Raw genomic sequence first — 18,221 nt, 5'->3', positions numbered from 1 at the left:
CAAGAGACCTTAAACTTTCAGAACTTAAAATTTTTCAGATAGTAAATCAGTTACTTAGCATTTTCTCAAATCAATAATACCTCCACATGCCCAAGGATACACAAAAGACATTTCCAAATAGATCAACCAACCTCATCCAGACCCCACACAAGGCACTCACAGATCAACACCCCAGCTCTGTACTAACTCAACACATCCAGATCTAAGCCTTCATCACTTGATTCAGCAGACCCTCAAGTTCCCCCAAAAGTTTCCAGCCATGTCTGAGAGGCAGCCCTGGGGAAGGGGCAGGCGAGGAGCGAGCTGTTTCGGGCCTGGATGCTCCAGGCCTGGCCTCTGCCGCTCCAGGCCTGGCTGCTGCTGTTCTGGGCCTGGCTGCTCCCGACCTGGCTGCTCCGGGCTTGGTTGCTGCAGCTCTGGGCCTGGCTGCTCCCGACCCGGCTGCTCTGGGCCCAGCTGCTTCGGGTCCGGCTGCTCCGGGCCCAGCTGCTCCGGGCCTGGCCACTGCCGCTTCAGGCCTGGCTGCTGCTGCTCCGGGCCTGGCTTCTTCCCATTCTTTATTAGAAAAATAACTTGGTGATAGAAAGTAAGAGTCACCATATTCACAGATTCCAGAGTAAAGTGTGTGTAAATCTACTTGAAAAATATAATTATAAATGGTTTCACTTGAAACAATGTAAAAGTGTCTCATCTTTGGTAAATTATGGGTCCCAAATATGAGTCCTGCTACTTGTCAATCTACAGTCATCAATCTGACAATGATGCAACCACATACACAGTGATATATAATTGAAAAAGAAGAACAGCAGATGAAAAATCCACAGTCAACTCAAAAGAACACCGATGCTTCATTGATCAGAAGAAACACTTCCTGCCCTAGTCAGTTTGGCTCAGTGGATAGAGCATTGGCCTGAGGAGGGTTCTGTGTTTGATTCTGGTCAAGGACACATGCTCAGGTTGCAGGCTCGATTCCCAGAAGGGGGTGTGCAGGAGGCAGCCAATCAATGATTCTCTCCCATCTTTGATGTTTCTATTTCTCTATCCCCCTCCCTTCCACTATGAAATCAATTTTAAAATATTGTTGAAAATTGAATCAAGTCTATGTCTTACAATGGTGTTTTAATTCCTTGTTTTCTATGTGTTTTAAAAATATGATTGTATTGATTTTAGAGAGAGAAGAAAGGAGAGGGAGATAGAAACATTGATCATCTTTTTCCTGTACATTGTCCCCCTCACTGAGCCCATGCACACACACACACACACACACACACACACACTGGGAATCAAATCTGCAACCTAGGCACGTGCCCTGATCAGGAATTGAACCAGTGACCTCTTGGTGCATGGGCCAATGTTTAACCACTGAGCACACCAGCCAGGAAATTCCCTGGTTTTAATAGAGGCTCTTTGTACTGTTTATGCAACTCCCAGTGAATCTACAATCCTTTCAAATTTAAAAGTTAAGAAGAAAACCAGTGGCAAAATGATTATAAGAAGTCAAAATGTCCATCCATAGAGGGCTGATTGAATAAACTATATTACATGCACATCATATATGAAATCATAAAAAATAAGGAATATACCTGTGAACTGATGTGGATAAATGAAAAAAGCAAGGCAAGAGTACTGAATAGAATGTGGTAACTATTGTGTAAAACAGAAATGGAAATAAGAATATACCATAAAAAAGATTTGCTTATTTTCACAAAAGAAAAGCAGGAATGACAAACCAGAAGTTAATGAAAATGGTAATCTATAGAGGGTTAGTGGGAATGATGTTAAGAGGATCAGTTTGGAGCAAAAATTCTCTGAGTAAAACTTTAAATGATTTTACTAGTAAGTTTTTAATTATGCAAATCTTTATATAATCAAGCAGGATGTGGGGTGGGACTCCGGACTCAGGGCAGTCCCATGCTGGGACAGAGGGGTACTGGATCTCATGTAATTTGCGTCCTGGGCCCCTAGCATTTTAGTAACAACAGGAACTGCAAAGAAATCTTGAACTTCCTGTGGTAATTGGGGAATAGCAATTTCAAGAGAAAGCCAAAGCATCACAATGACATTAGCAGAGAGTAAATCAAGTCAATAAAAAGACAATTTAAAAATGGACAAATCATTTGCACCTGCACCTCACTTCTTTGAGCCAAGCACTTTGTGAACATCTCATTGAATAACCAAATGACTGTATTAACTAAGTACTACATGTCATTTCATTTTCCAGGATAAACTGAGGCAAATAGAAGTTAAATAACTTCCCAAGACTATACAGCAAACAGCAGAGCCACGATCTGGAACCATAGTGTATGCAAGTCCAAAGGCTGTGTTTTTAACTTTTAACTACTATGAGGGAGCAGCGGGCAGCTAAGACAGAAGCTGGCCACAGCTATGGCTGTCGGGGAAGAAGGAGGAAGTTCTCTCCTCTAAAGCCAAGACCAATATCAGCTATTAATCTCAGTCCTTATTATCCTTTCCCTAAAACCTTTGCACCTAATATTTATCAGCAGTTCTACCTCCCAGTTTTTCTTACTGTGAAAATTAGCAGTTCTTAGTCTGTTTTCCTGGTCTGCTCCCAACTCTACTAGGTTGATAGTGTTCCTCCCACCCCAAATTCATGTCCATTCAGAACCTCAGACTGTGACCTTGTTTGAAAATAAGGTCTTTCTTTGCAGATGATTCAAATTAAGGTGAGTTCAAACTGGATTTGTGGGTCCTACCCCAGTGACTGCTGTTCTTATTAAGACCCCTAGCTGGTTGGGCTCAGTGGATAAGACTGTGACCTGCGGATTGAGGGTGCAGGTTCGATTCCAGTCAAGAACATATGCCTGGGTTATGGGATAAGTCCCCAGTGGGGGTTGTGCAGGAAGCAGTTGATCAATGATTCTCTCTCATCATTGGATGTTTCTATCTCTCTCTCCCTCTATCTGAAATAAATAAAAACATATTTTTTTTATTGTACACACACACACACACACACACACACACACACACACACACATGAATGCCCTGTGAAAATAAACGGAGGCACAGATTAGAATGCTATGTCGACAAGCAAAGCGATACCATGAGTTGCTAGGAATTACCAGAAGCTAGGAGAGATGCATAAAACAGATTCTCCTTCAGAGCTTCCAGTAGAAATAAAATCAGCCAACACTTTGATTTAGGACTTCTGTCCTTTATGACTGAGAGAGAATGTATTTCTGTTGTTTGAAGTCACTTCCTGTGGTATTTATTTATGGCAGGCCTAGGAAATGAATACACCAACCTTCAGAGGCTTCTTCCCACTGACCTGCAAGCAGTTCTGGATCCGGGTCGGCATTTCAATAATAAGTGTCTCCATTAGTCTGAGGAGGGAATTCATGGTCTCCCTAAAGAGATTCTGAGAGGGAAAATGGAACTCAAACAAATGCCAACCTGTCATCCCAACCCTCCTCCTAAATTTCTCAGCATTCTGGCTTTTCCAGCTTTCCTTGAGAAAGTCTGATCCAAAAACTTTCCCTACATTTCAAGCACTCCTGGCTCTTCATTCATTTGAATAAATCCCTCTGTTGTTTCACCAGAGCACAAATGTCTGCCTGGTTTGTAGTGTGTGCTGGAGTTCCCCTGCAACATAGCTACCCTGCCTTCTCCACCCTCACTCCCTAACTTGAACTCATATGGGACTCTGGTCCCAGGGGATACAGCTTCAGTAAGCAGCCACGACTGACAGGCTGGCTGGCTCCAGGTGGGAGGAGGACTTGCCTAGCTGTTTGCAGAGCAACTGATTCACAAAAGCTAGGAAAGTGGGTTTCTCCCTCTCACCCTTTACTGAAGTGGCCTTGCCCAAAGCCTTATAAAGAGAGTAGGTGATCTGCCAAGGAGGGCTTCTAAATGTAGGGCCTGCTGGGAGAACCAGAGCAACATTGTCATAGATCTCAGCCACTAAAACCGAAAAGTAGGGGAAAGAAAAAGAAAAGCAGCTTTCACTGGAATAAAGTACTCAGAAGAAACCTACAAAGGTGTAAAGCTATTCTTCCCGGGCAGCTGGAACTCCCACAGAGAAATCCTGTCAAAATACCCTCCTTATCCGAATCAGATTTACACTGAGAAGGCCAGAGAAAACCCACCTCCACCTTTTCTATATGTACCAGTCTTTCCTACATAAAATAACTATGACCTAAAAAGTAAGGATTACCAGAAATCTGATGAAAAGGATGCCCAAGATGAACAAACCAACTGACTTTAAAGAAAATCAAGCTAATTCACTAAATAGTAGAAACTTCTATTTTAAAATTCCTTTTAATATTTTCAAAAAATTCAAGAGATTATGGCATCAATAAAAGAAGAACCACCAGGCAAGATAAAGTATAATCAGAACACATGAAAGAATTCCTAGGAATTAAACATGTGAATATAAATAAAAAATTGAATCCCTCTTTTCTTCCTCAAGGAAGCACTGCAGGCCCTATAAGAAATACACTCTGATTTCTTGCTCTTGGGATGCCCTGGCTTTATTTACCTATCAAACTTTAGTAAAATAATATTTGAACCTTCTAGTGTGGTTTCAATCACACAGCAGTTACAAAGGGAAGGATCAAGTGTCTGCCTTTGGACCAGAGTGCTAAAGTGGCGGCAGTGGTAATCAATGGGTAGAAGGAGGAAGTTAGGTCTCAGGAGTAGAGTTCAGACTACATGACCCAGGAATCTCTTCTTCACAGGAGGGCTTCCTTTCAATGATTTCTTTTTTATTAAAAAAGGCAGAAGACTCTTACATAAAACTGCCAAACCTTTCATTCCCATCTCCTTAAAAAATTAAAAAATAAAACCAAAGAGACAAACATTGAAGAGTTACTTACCACATTGGCTTGACCCTCGTTGGGACTAGATGCCTCCTTTTGCAAAACTTCTGTGGGTGGCAGGCAGAACACACTCTTGAAGCATGTCCTAAGTAACTCTACTCTTTCTTCTACCTCTAAGAGGGGCCTGAGCATCCTAAGATCCAGGGAGAAGAAGTGTAACCAGTGTTGTCAGGAACAACAACTGAGAAGGTTATAGAAAGGGAAGGTGGAGACAGAGAAATAAGTGCGAGCAAGAAAGAGAGAGATATCAGAAGAAAGGGTATTAAAAGAAAAAAGGAAGGAAATAGTAAGAAAGGGTGAAAAGATCCAGGAAGATGGAAAGAAAAGAACGAAGGGAAAGAGAAGAGGCATAACTATTTCAGGAAAGGGTACTGGTATTTTGGGAGAATAGGACATCTGTGATGGAGATGGAGGTGCCTATCAGGAACAGCACTGAAAGCAAAGGACGCCTGGGGCAGAATTAACAGCAAGTGCCTATAGAAATAGGAGAGGCCATCTCTACCAGGTGCTTTAAAAAACCCATTTAAAAAAATCTTGACAAAAAGAGCTGAAACTGGTTTGGCTCAGAGAGCATAGGCCTGTGGAGTGAAGGGTCCCGGGTTCGATTCCAGTCAAGGGCATGTACCTTGGTTGCAGGCACATCCCAGTAGGGGGTGTGCAAGAGGCAGCTGGCCGATGATTCTCTCTCATAGATGTTTCTAACTCTCTATCCCTCTCTCTTCCTCTCTGTAAAAAAAATCAATCAAATGTATTTAAAAAATCTTGGCAAAAAGAAGTGGCAGATATTGTCTAGTAAATTTTTACTATTCCCTTATGCTAGAAGATGAAGCAGAAAATAAGAAGTGGGGATCAACTAGGGACTAAAGAGCGGCAATAGAACCAGTTCAATGAAGACAGAGTGGATGGTATGTTGTTACCTGAAGTAATTGATGATGTTCATTGCCTTCTGTCTAATAGGGCTGGAAATGGAGTTCAATGGCTCCTCCTTGATTAGGTCCTAACACACACACACACACACACACACACACACACACACGCACACCAAGAGGATGGTGAAAATATTTTTCTTGTCTGCCTCCTCCCACTCCAGGCTGTGTTCATAAGAAGGTGGAATTTAGAATTTTTAGTGACTTCCAAAGATATGAGTACAGCACCTCTCTCCTACTCCCAACCACCTCTTCCCTACAGTACTAACCCCAGCCTTGAAGATGGGAAAGGGACACGAAGGCAGGAAAAGGACACTAGAAAATCTGGACTTCTACCTTCAGGCCTAGCCTAGGAGTGCTACCAATGGTTTCCATGTGGACCCATTCCCCCTCCTCTCTGCCTTCCCACCTCCATCCTCCTTCAAGATACTTACCACCATGAAGGCTACAATTGCTAGCTTGTTGGGGAACTTGAATCGAAAGACCATGTGCTGCTGACTGCCCAGGATTTTTGTCAGTATGATGAGGGAATTCAGGTAATCCAGCTTCAGGTCTTTATCCTGAATGAACCAGTATGCTCAGGGATCTCCAAAGTGAGAATAAATCTGGGGCAGGACACACTATCTACACAGTCTGGGGGGTGAGGACCTAAGCCTTCTTCAGCCTTCCATAGGCTGATGCTCTGAATCTTCCCTTTGATGGTGGATCAGTGCATCCCTGGGGTGGAGAGAGCCACCTTCTCACCTATCCCCTTCTGAAGCTACCCTCATAGAACTCTTAAATTAGCATAGATCAAGCTTCCTGGTCTCCCAAGGTATTGTCTTTCCCTTGAACAAGGTCTATGGAAGGATGTCTGAGTTGGGAATAGAAAGGGATCCTTCTCCAACCCTGGGTACCCATGCTTTAAACAAATAGCAAATACAGGAAAATAGTATGGGACTCCTCTGCCTCTCCTGAATGCTTCTTCCTATGAATACTAGGGAATTGAGGTTTTACTCATTCCTTCTTCACTGAGGGCAGTGAAGAGCTCAATGGCATGTTAGGTAGCTATGTCAGCAGGTAAAGAGACACTTTTCAACAGACTTAAAGTTATTGAGGTCTCCTCCTTGGGCCAATTAGAGTCTCAGAGTAGGAGGATTAAGTGAAAGGATTAATAAGTCACTGTACTAGCCCCTGACTCCCACTTAAGGCCAGGCATCTTTTTCTTGGGTGGTAAGAGAGGAGATGGCAGAAGTGTGATGTTGGAGAAGTAGAGTAAGCAGGAAGTACCTTTTCCAAAAGGCAGTTGTGGTAGTGTTGCATGATCAAGGCTAGGATGGCATCTATATGCTCAAAAATAGCTCCCTTGCTTCTCAAAATAATCTTGCTATAGGTTAAGTAGATGGTGTTACAGACAAGGACCCATTCCCTTCGCTGCTGTTCCTGTAGGGAAAGGGGAAACGGAGGTTCAGGGTGGAAAAGCTTGCTCAGAGCATGTGGGGAAGAAGACAGGACTGTGGAATGATGAGCAGCTTGGGGGACAGGGTGGGCATGTAGCTGATGATACCAGGGCCTGAAGTGCGGAACAAGAGAGAGAGTGAGGATACAACTTTCCCACAGTTGTTTAGAGGGAAAGAGAAGCATTTACTGGTATAGATGAGTCACAGGGCCTCAGAAAAATTGGAGGCTGGAGGGATGGGGATGCCTTGGAGGGCTTTATATGGGAGGCTGGTAGAGCCCCCTGGGAATGACATCACCTTTGGCAGTTTGAGGATGAATGATGACTTCTTGTCAGTGAGTATAGCACTATACACTTCCAGTTGCTCTAGGACTGTCATCAGATGTTTCCTGGACACAATGCTGAGCGCCACAGCAATGCCCTGTAACACAGAGAGCCAGTACCCCATGCCAAAGGTCAGGGTGAGCCAGACACATGCTCTGTTCCCCCACAAGCAAGATATAGAGAAAGGAAGGGGTGGGGAAAGGGGAGGAAAGAAATGGAAGGGAGATTTGGTTTTCCATTGAAGTATTTAAAATCCAGGTGGAAAGGAACTCTCATGCACTGTTGGTGGGAATGCAGACTGGTACAGCCACTGTAGAGAACAGTATGGAATTTCCTCAAAAAACAAAAAATGGAACTCCCATTTGACCCAGTGATCCCACTTCTAGGAATATATCCCAAGAAATTAGAAACACCAGTCAGAAAGGATATATGCACCCTTATGTTCATAGCAGCAGATTTCACCATAGCTATGATTTGGAAACAGCCTAAATGCTCATCAGCAGATGAGTGTACTAGAAAACGATGGTACATTTACACAATGGAATACTATGCTGCTATAAAAAAGAAGGAATTCTTGTCCTTTGCAGCAGCATAGATGGAACTGGAGAGCATTATGCTAAGTGAAATAAGCCAGGAAATGAAAGAAAAATATCACATGATCTCACTCATTTATGGAAAATAAAGAACATTTTAATCTAATGAACAAAAAGACATATATAGAGGCAGTAAAGCATCGAACAGATGGTCAAATTACAGCAGGAAGGCTGGGGAGTGTATGGGAGGGGAGAAAGAGATCAACCGAAGGACTTGTATGCATGCATATAAGCGCAACCAATGATCACAAGCCAGTGGAGTGGGGGATGGGGGCATGTGACAGGGGGTAGAGGAGGCTTGGGAAGGTCAGTGGGGGTGGGGGATGAGGTATATGTACTACTATGTGTAATACTTTAAGCAATAAAAAATAAAAAGAGTAAAAACTTCAAAAAAATATCCAAGTGGAGAACAAATTATCTTTGCAAGAAGTAATTCAAGAAGCAAATTATTAAGAAAAATCAGAGTCACAGACTTACAAAATCTTGGTAATATCAAACCTAACTTTGCACAATAGAGAATACTTTTATATGCACTACAAATTCAAAGAATGGTTGTTCTGAGGAGGGAACAGAGGAAAGAACAAAACCCAGGCACCTCACAGACAGGATTGGATAGCTAGTCAGGGAGGAGATGGAAGACAGGGAAGACTTATAGACAGTGCCAATATTTCTAGTTCAGGAGAAGAGGAAACAGCAGTAACTCTGACCAAAACAGGCAGGTGAAAAAGAGGCCTGTCTAAGCTGGTGAGAGGGAAAGGAGTGAGTTCTTAGATGCATTGTTTGAAAGGTCATGGCAAAACAACTCAGTGGAAATGTTCTTAGTGCCAGTGGGTCTGAATGTTGATGCTGGAAGCATAGATCTGGGAATAACAACCTAGAGAGAGTCAAAAGCATGGAGACTTGGGATTCTGTGGTTCCTGCCAGAAATAGCCTTTAACTTAACCCCCCTGCCCCCTAGAAGGCCCTTATGACTTCATTGTCAGCTTAGTTTCTCCCTAAAGCTTACTCAACAAGGATGGCTGGGCACAGAGCTAAGGAAACTCAAACAGATATGCAGGTACCAGGTGTTGGCAAATTGGCTCATTTGTGCTGGAAGGGTCACCATTAAGTCTTTGCAGCAAGAGAAGACAGCCGAAACCAGTTTGGCTCAGTGGATAGAGCATTGGCATGTGGACTGGAAGGTCCCAGGTTCGATTCCGGTCAAGGGCATATACCTTTGTTGCGGATACATCCCTGGTAGGGGGTGTGCAAGAGGCAGCTGGTTGATGTTTCTCTCTCATAGATGTTTCTGGCTCTCTATCCATCTCCCTTCCTCTCTATAAAAAAACAATAAAATATATTTAAAAGAAAAGAGAAGACAGAGTTGAGGGAGCTTCAGGACAGTGACAGGTCCAGGACACAGATCCTCGAAAGGAATGACATTTTAGTGGGACTCGTAGACTTTTGGACACCAAGTAGATAAAGGGAGAAGTTTACCTCTTTGGAAAAGAGGGACTAGTGGAGCATCAGAAGGGCTTTCTATTCTGTCTCTCTCCTATGTCCTCCCTTAGCCATGGCTTCCACTCATTCTGGCCATCATCATCATCATCATCATCATCATCATCATCATCACTGACATCATCAGAACATTAGTGCTTAATGTTTACCAGCCTTATACATGTTACTTCGTTAATCTTCACCCTAATGCATTGAGGTAAATATTATCATCTCCATTTTACAGACAGGGAAAATATGTTTCCCAAATCTAGACACCCAGCCCAGATTTGAGTTCCAGGTCTACATGCTACTGTACATCTCCATCTGACACTCCTACCCCTCCCAGTCAAAAACTAAGTACAGCCCTGGCCGGTATGGCTCAGTGGATAGAGCATTGGCCTGCAGACTGAGGAGTCCCATGTTCGATTCCAGTCAAGGGCATGTACCTTGGTTGCGGGCACATCCCCAGTGGGGAGTGTGCAAGAGGCAGCTGAATCAATGTTTCTCTCTCATTGATGTTTCTAACTCTCTATCCCTCTCCTTTCCTCTCTGTAAAAAAATCAATAAAATATATATTTTTTACAAAAACTAAGTACAGTTACTTCCTCCCCCTTTTGTCCTGGGTTCCTGGTCTTAGGGAAGGATACCATTCTCTTCCCACTTGGGCCAGAAACCCAAGAACCATCCCAAATGCCCTTTCCCCTCTTATCTTTATCTTCTGTATTCAATCTGTTCCCAAGTGCTAGCAAGAGGTCACGTTTACTTCCTTGTCTGCACTCCAGTCCCACTAGACCACTGACTGTTCTCTAGATGTGCTCCCCAAAGTCTTGATCCTGAATCTTGACTCAGAAAGTTATGTCAACTGGAAATACCTGCTTTCTTCCTTCTCCTAAACTCTCCCCAACAAACCCAAGTCCCAGCAAGCCCACACAGCCACGATGCCAAATGGCTGCTCATGTAGCCTTTAGGAAGGCCATTGGGTATAGTTAGCTGTTTCCTTCCTGTACATGTCTTTCTCCTCATTGATACTGTTTGCAACTTGGGCTAGGCAAATACCTGTTGCTGACCATGGTGCTGATGGATGCTCTGAGAATCTTACAGGAGAAGGGCCCTGGAGAGGGAGACCCGAGGACATGGACACCAACACTACCATAATCAGCACGAATAAAGTGCATATGCACCAGCATTACTCTAACTAATTTTACAGTTTAATCCTCAAAACCATCCTACAACGCACCTTACTTCTGTGGTATTCCACCAACAATGCACACTCTGAACCTACTCATGGGGAAACATGAGACAAACCAAAACCGAGGGACATTGTACTACATGAATAATGGTCTGTACATTTTTAAAATGTCCAGGTCATGAAAAATAAAGATGAGGAATTTGTTCCAGATTAAGGAAGGATAAAGAGAAATGACAACTAAATACATGGTTTGATTCTGAATCACATACTGTACTAAAAAAAAAAAAAAAAAGAGTATTTTTCTTTTGCTCTAAAACACATTGTTGGGACAGTTGATGATTTTCAAACTGGGTCTATAATTTAGATATCAGTGGTGTAGCAATGTTAATTTCCTGATTTTTGTCATTGCACTGTGCTTATGTAAGAGAATATCTTTATTTTGAGCTAATAGATAGTGAAGTATTTAGTGGTAAATGAGCTTCATTACTGCAGCCTTCATTTCAGATTCAAAAAATACAGTAATAATGTTAGTAAATAAATAAATTATATAATTTATGTGTGACAAAGAGAATGATAAAGCAAACATGGAAAAACATTAAGAATTTCAGAATCTGGGAGAAGTATCTATAAGAATTCTTTTATTTAAAATTATTTTGTTTTCCAAAACCGGTTTGGCTCAGTGGATAGAGCATTGGCCTGCGGTCTAGGGTCCCAAGTTCAATTCTGGTCAAAAGGCATGTACCTCGGTTGCGGGCACATCCCCAATGGGGTGTAGGCAAGAGGCAGCTGATCGATGTTTCTCTCTCATTGATGTTTCTAACTATCTCTCTCTCTTCCTCTCTGTTAAAAAATCAATAAAATATATATTAAAAAAAACTTTTAAAGAAAAATTCTATGAGGAAGGTACCACAGCCTCACCTTAAAGAGGAGGAGACTGAGGCACAGAGCGGTTCAGTAACTTGCTCAAGGGCATATAGTAGGTGGCTGAGCTGTAATTCTAACCCAGGTGCTCTGGTTTGCCAGGCCCAGGCTTTTAGCCACCTTGCCATCCTGACTCAACCTGAAAAGGCTTTGCCAATGCACTCTGCCTCACCTCCCTCTCCTGCAGATTTTCATGGGAAGTTTGAAGGATGGAGTAGAGCATCATCTTCACCAGTTTCTCACTTCTTGAGGTCCACAGGGAAAAGCCAAAGAATTTATAGAGAAAAGCCTAGGAAAGGTAGGAGGCAGGGTCATGCATAGCTTGAAATGAGGTTAGGGCAGCATTTCCAATACTAGCCACCCCTTTGCCCACAGCCCCATCTTCCACCTTGGCCCTTGCTGTCTGGAGGCATCTGGATAAGGCAGTGATCTTATGGAGCAGGGCTTCAAGTTAGAGGGAAGAGAAAGCTGCCTTTCCAATGTCTCAGCCTCTTAGAGATCATCCTTCAGGAACTTTCTCTGACCCACATACCTCCCATTAACAGCTAGGAAATAAAAAAGTGCCTTACATTTGCGTACTTTTAAAATAAAAATTGTACAATTGAAGAAGCACTTTCATGTAATTCTTCTTTCTCCCTCCTCTGAATTTCAGTGGCCTTTCTCCTTGCTCACTGCACACTGTCCTGTTTACCTTGCAACACCAGTCTGTGTGGACTCACCCACTCCCTACCTCAGGGTCTCTGCATTCCTCATTTTTTCTGTCTAGAACCCTCTTCTGCAGGCTCTTCAAAATGTCTGATTCTCATCTTTCAGATCTCACCTCACTGAGCCTGCTCTGTCCCTCAGTCCCACTCCAGCTCATCACCCTGTGTCCTTCCTTCAGAGCTTCATCATAATCACTCAGCCTGTCTGTGGATTTGTTCCATTAGTTCCTAACTTGCCCCAATCCCACATCTCAGATGAGAATGTAGTTCAGGAGTAGTGTCTACCCAGTTCATTGCTCTGCCCCATTGTTCTCAGTGCCTGAGGCTGTAGGCAAACAGGACATTCCAGCTGAATGCCTTAACTCCCCCTCCTATGGGTATCTTTTCCCCTCTAGCAGATGCTCAAGGTGCCTTTCCCAGACCTTAGGGTTCTGTCCTTTCAACTGGCTGCAGGAACTTTTCTGAATAGCTACTCACTGCAGCCTTCGGGGGAGAACTGTCCTCAGGTGACTGGGGCCTCCTTACCCCAGATGCCCACGAGCTACATTGTTCTCTCTCCCCTCCCTGCACTGGACCAACCTTGGAAACCTGGAGCCAATGACAAACAAGATAGGGGGCAGAGGGTACAAAAGCCCCCCTACATGTCTCCAGGCAGGATAGACTCTGCAGTGCACTTTCCATGCAGGGCTCCCAGGGGATCAGGCCACATCCTTGTTTGGCTTCTCCTCTCCCCTATCCTGTGTCCTTCACTCTATCACAACTTCTCAGCAGAGCATTTCCTTGCTAAGTCACTGGACAAGAATCCTCACCTTAGGCTCTGCATCAGTTAAACCTGACCTAAGGCGCCGACTTTTCTGCTTAAGTGGCAAAGACTACTCATCTTCCCAGACTTCTCCACTCCTCTGCAGGAGACGCACCTTCCCCGGTTGCCCAGGACTGAGGCGGTTCCCCAGACACTGAACTTTCAGCACTAAAATCAAAGCAGTCTTGAGCAAACCTAAACAGTGGATCGCCTCTGACAAAGCTTCTCTGCCCAGCCTCCTCAGGCCTCCTCCAGGCTCCCAAGCACACAGAGCATATTTCCTTCCTGACGCTTAGGATGCTTAGAATAATTGCCCATTTTCTTGTCTATCCACTCAAGCAGATGATGGTTTCCCAAAGGCAGAGTCTGTTTTTACATAAATACCCTGTGCCTAGTCCAGTGTGTGTTCTGCTCTAAGCATTTAGTGCACGTTTTTTTTTTTTTTGTTTTTGTTTTTTTAATTCTCTCTTGAAGATATTTTTCCTTTAATTTTTAAAAGAGAGAGTGGAACAGAGAGGGAAAGACAGAGAGAAATATCAATGTGAGAGAAACACATCAATTGTTGCCTCCTGCAGTGTCCTGACCTGGGCCCAGGCTAGGGTGGAGCCTGCCACTAAGGTATGTGGCCTTGACTGGCATTAAACCCGGACCTCTTCGATCTGCAAGTCAACACTCTACCCACTGAGCCAAACCGGCTAGGGCTAGTGCACATTTTAAATAACTGAGTTAGTAATATCAGAATTCTATCTGCTTCATTTTGTATCTTTAATCTACCAACCACACAGGTGTGCATACAGTAGGTGCATCATAAGTACTGTTAATAATTAGAGAGCAAACAGTTTTGGAAATAAGGCCTCTTTCCTGAAAACCTCGAGAACCCAAATAAAGATTTGCTCAGTGACAGGAAAACAGGAATGGCAATCAAGAAACCTGGAACAGACCCTAGCCAGTTTGGCTCAGTGGATAGAGAGTCGACCTGCAGACTGAAGAGGTCTGGGTTTGATTCCAGTCAAGGGCATGTACCTCGGTTACAGGCTCCTCCCTGGTCTGGGCCCTAGTCAGGGCACATGCAGGAGGCAACCAATTGATGTGTTTCTCTCATCCAGATATTTCTGTCTTTATCTCTCTCTCCCTCTCTCTCTAAAAAATCAGTGGAAAAATATCCTCGGATGAGGAGAAAAAAAGAAAAGAAGGAAAGAAAGAAACCTCGATTCAGGTGCCAGTTTTCCCAATAATGCATTTAAGATTCTAAACCCTCCTGGATTGTGTTTCTTCAGCTTGAAGGTAGAGATGACGATAGCTATAGGTTATTTAGGCTTTTTTAATTTTATTAAATCTTTATTGTTGACACTTTATCAAGACTAAACCTGGATTAAAAAAGAAAAAGAAAAACTCCCACATTAAAAACAAAACAGCCGAAACAGTTTGGCTCAGTGGCAGAGCATCGGTCTGCGGACTGAAAGGTCCCAGGTTCAATTCAGGTCAGGGGCATGTTCGTTGGTTGCGGGCACATCCCCCGGTAGGGGGTGTGCAAGAGGCAGCTGGTTGATGTTTCTCTCTCATCGACGTTTCTAGCTCTCTATCTCTCTCCCTTCCTCTCTGTAAAAAATCAATAAAAATATATTTTATAAAAAAAAAATAAAAACAAAACAAAACAATGAACATGTTCATTGACAATAGTCCATGAAAAATATGCATGGTTCCTCGAGAAAGTACATACAAGAGAAAAACAGGTACTATAGAGCTAAAAAAAAAAAAAAAAAAAAAATATCCTACTGAAATTTTAAATGCTGATCAAAATATATTTAAAAAATCTAGCCGAAACCGGTTTGGCTCAGTGGTAGAGCATTGGTCTGTGGACTGAAAGGTCCCAGGTTCGATTCCGGTCAAGGGCATGTACGTTGGTTGCGGGCACATCCCCTGTAGGGGGTGGGCAAGAGGCAGCTGGTTGATGTTTCTCTCTCATCGACGTTTCTAGCTCTCTATCTCTCTCCCTTCCTCTCTGTAAAAAATCAATAAAATATATTTTAAAAAAATAAAAATCTATAACTATATAAAAAATTAATCTATTGCTATTTCATTTCATTGACCAACAATATCCTCCACATGTGATATGCACATAATCTCCTTTATGTTGACTACTTCCTTTTTTTTTTTTTTTTTTGCTGTATAAAATAAACATGCTGTATTGGCTCTGGGTACCATCCAGTCCCAGCTTGTCCTGAAAAATAAAAATAAATAAATAAATAAATAAATAAATAAATAAATAAATAAATAAAAAGACTAAACTGGGACCATGTGGAAAAGCCAGGCAGGACCCCAGGCCTTCATCATCACCAATCTTGCACTCTGTGAAGAAAAGAGCCCATGTTTCTTCCTCAACTCTGTATCCCCAACATGAAGCACAGTCCCTAATCTATTTGGGATGCCTGCAATTATTACTTGAATTAACTGCTTAAATATGACTCTAAAATCAATAGTCTTTCCAGTGCACCAAGTTCAAGCTCCAGAATACTGGAAGGTTCAGTGAAGACTACAGATGGTAAAGTTCTTGATAAAGCCTAACACACTAAGCAAATGTAAGACACTTTGATATTTTTGTCATGCCAGTGTGACCACCAGTTTGTGGTCCTCTCCACCCCTTGATTCTCAGGATGCAGGAACACTGGTTTATTCTTTCCCCAAAGGCCTGTTCTCACACACATTTCTGCAGCCACCTGTGTGAGCTCCAGATTTCTCCCACACCATCCTCCACCCTGAACTTCCCCCCCTTGCAACCACCACACACCCAGACACACCTGCTCATCACCATCACCAGTGAAACGAAGTATCTGCTCCAAGATGACTCTGATGAGTTGCTCCTGCCAGCTGTCATCATCAATAGCCACTAATGTTTGACTTAAAAACTGAGGAAGAAGAAGGGAGAAGAGGACCACAAAGACAGTGTGGTCAAGAAGAAGCAAGAGACAGGGGGTATGGTCTGTAAATATGGAAAAAGGTGAGACACATGGTGGGAGTTAGGACTGAAGAATGATAATACAGTGAAAATGAAGGTAATGCCAATTACATGTGTGAAGCCCTTTCCGATTGACAAGGTCCTCTCCTATATCAACCTTTTTAATTCTGGAAGGCAGGAGTTACTTCCATTTTACAGATGAAGAACCTGAGGCATGCAAGGGCTAAATAACATGCCCAAGGACATAGAGCTAGCGCCCTTTCCCTTACGCCCCCTTGACATAGGGTTGTAAGTATGGAAGGTGGCTCAAGGCTTAGGACATAGGCAGATACTCTGATGCAAGGGCCAGGAGGCAAGGGGACCGCAGACAGAGTTTTGATTGAGCAGGGAGGGCCTTGATCATGGCCTTAGTCTCTGGGGGGTCTGGGGCTATCCTCTCTCAAGATCCTGAAGATGGGAAAGAAGGCAAATGTGGAGGAAGGGAGGTCTTGGGGGGTGCTTACACGGAACAGCCTGTCCTCCCAGTCCTCCTGATTCAGGCTCGTCTCAGTATGATCTAGGAAAGGAGAGAGCAAGGGGACCCATTCACCTGGAGGGTCAGTGCCACGGAGAAGAAAACATTTAAGTACTATGCGGCACTGAGCCTACAAGGTAACTGCTCTCCCACTTTACAGAGGCTCCAGAAGACGACTGACTTTCCAAAGGTCAAATATACACAGCTGTCCAGTGTCAGAGCAAGGATACAAAACGGGTCTGTCTGTTTCCAAAGCCCACACTCTTCCCTGATCTTCTGCCCATAAGAAAGTGCAGGAGTCATTCTGGGAACCCTGGAGCCACAGAACTTTGGACTGTGTTTCTGCTCAGTTCAGAACACTGCCCCCAAAAGCAGACCCATCCAATAGCATCTCAAAGGGACAGAGAGACTGGCTCCAGTTATCCTCACAACAAGGAAGGTCCATCTTGCACCACGGGACACCATCTCTTTTGGAGTTTTCCCACTGCCCAGCTTCATTCCTCCGCATCCTAACCAACCCCTTACCATGTAGTATCTGCAACATCTGTGGGATCACCTTCCCCCACAGCTGACCAACATTGTAGTGAATAACAGGATGCAAAGAAGTGATAGGATGCAGGGCAGAGAGTAGCCTCAGAGAGCTAGTACCAAACTCCTTTTCCCTGTAGGGCTTCTGGGCAAACATCTGAGAAGCAAGCAGGAGGCAGAGAAAATATTTAAAAGAAGAGAAGAAAGAAAATGAAAGCAAATCCATAGAATGGTAGAGCTGGAGCTTAGGCCCTTCCTATTCTTTGCCACCTGTTGAGCTCCTACATCCTCCAAGATACTCTTGAAAACATCACCTCTTCTGTGATGCCTTCCTGACCCCTGGAGACCATGCCAGCCTGTTGCTCTTCTAAGATCCCATTGCACCTTATGTATTCATCTATTAGTACATTTGTCTCACTGGACTCTAGATAGCTATACCCAGACTTGTCTTCCCCACTAAGTCAGTGAACACCTCAAGGGCAGGTCTACATTTGTCATTACAAGTACTGATAACATCTAGCACATAATGTCTGGGCTAATAGAGAAAAACTCAAAAGAGAGATCCAGAAAGGTATGTGGGCTTGTCCAAGGTCAACAGAGAGCATTAGAACACTGGCCCCAAAAGCAGACCCATCCAATAGCATCTCAAAGAGACAGAGAGACTGGCTCCAGCATCTCACAATAAGGCCACATAGGAGACAGGCTCAGCCTTTCCCATGGCCACTTTCCCATCTCCAGGCCTCACCACTATGCTCCCAGGTCCCTCCTCCATGCCCTTTGGCCCCTGTGATCCTGGGCCCTATCTCACTATTCCATACCCAGCAGAATGCCTGAGACAAAGTAGTAACTGGCTATTTGTGAAATGAGTGGATGGATGGGCTGATGAGTGGATGGAAGGATGTATGACTGTAGTACTCATTCTGGCATCACTTACCACAAGATGGGTCAGGAGTCTCTGAGGTGAAATGAACTGGGTAGCTAAGTTAAAGGGAGGATAAAAGAAGAGGACAGAGTC

The 18,221-nt window shown here is 43.6% G+C and overlaps 1 protein-coding gene across 1 annotated transcript in view; it reads right to left on the bottom strand.

The window, feature by feature from the left end:
• Nucleotides 1-18,221, bottom strand: part of LOC311619689 (maestro heat-like repeat-containing protein family member 1) — a gene marked incomplete at both ends in the record, with an annotated part of 59,482 nt that overhangs the window by 27,929 nt on the left and 13,332 nt on the right. The window contains 11 exons of the mRNA XM_084878241.1: nt 3,287-3,376; nt 4,833-4,968; nt 5,753-5,832; nt 6,196-6,321; nt 7,031-7,183; nt 7,498-7,620; nt 11,875-11,991; nt 16,007-16,114; nt 16,668-16,720; nt 17,204-17,363; nt 18,141-18,184. Of these exons, the coding sequence (XP_084734367.1) occupies nt 3,287-3,376; nt 4,833-4,968; nt 5,753-5,832; nt 6,196-6,321; nt 7,031-7,183; nt 7,498-7,620; nt 11,875-11,991; nt 16,007-16,114; nt 16,668-16,720; nt 17,204-17,363; nt 18,141-18,184 (1,190 nt within the window). The remainder of the gene's footprint in view (nt 1-3,286; nt 3,377-4,832; nt 4,969-5,752; nt 5,833-6,195; nt 6,322-7,030; nt 7,184-7,497; nt 7,621-11,874; nt 11,992-16,006; nt 16,115-16,667; nt 16,721-17,203; nt 17,364-18,140; nt 18,185-18,221) is intronic.

Source organism: Pipistrellus hanaki (assembly GCF_964339955.1).
Source record: "Pipistrellus hanaki genome assembly, chromosome: 3".
Classification (NCBI taxonomy): Eukaryota; Metazoa; Chordata; class Mammalia; order Chiroptera; family Vespertilionidae; genus Pipistrellus; species Pipistrellus hanaki.
This window is presented reverse-complemented; position numbering and strand designations above follow the sequence as displayed.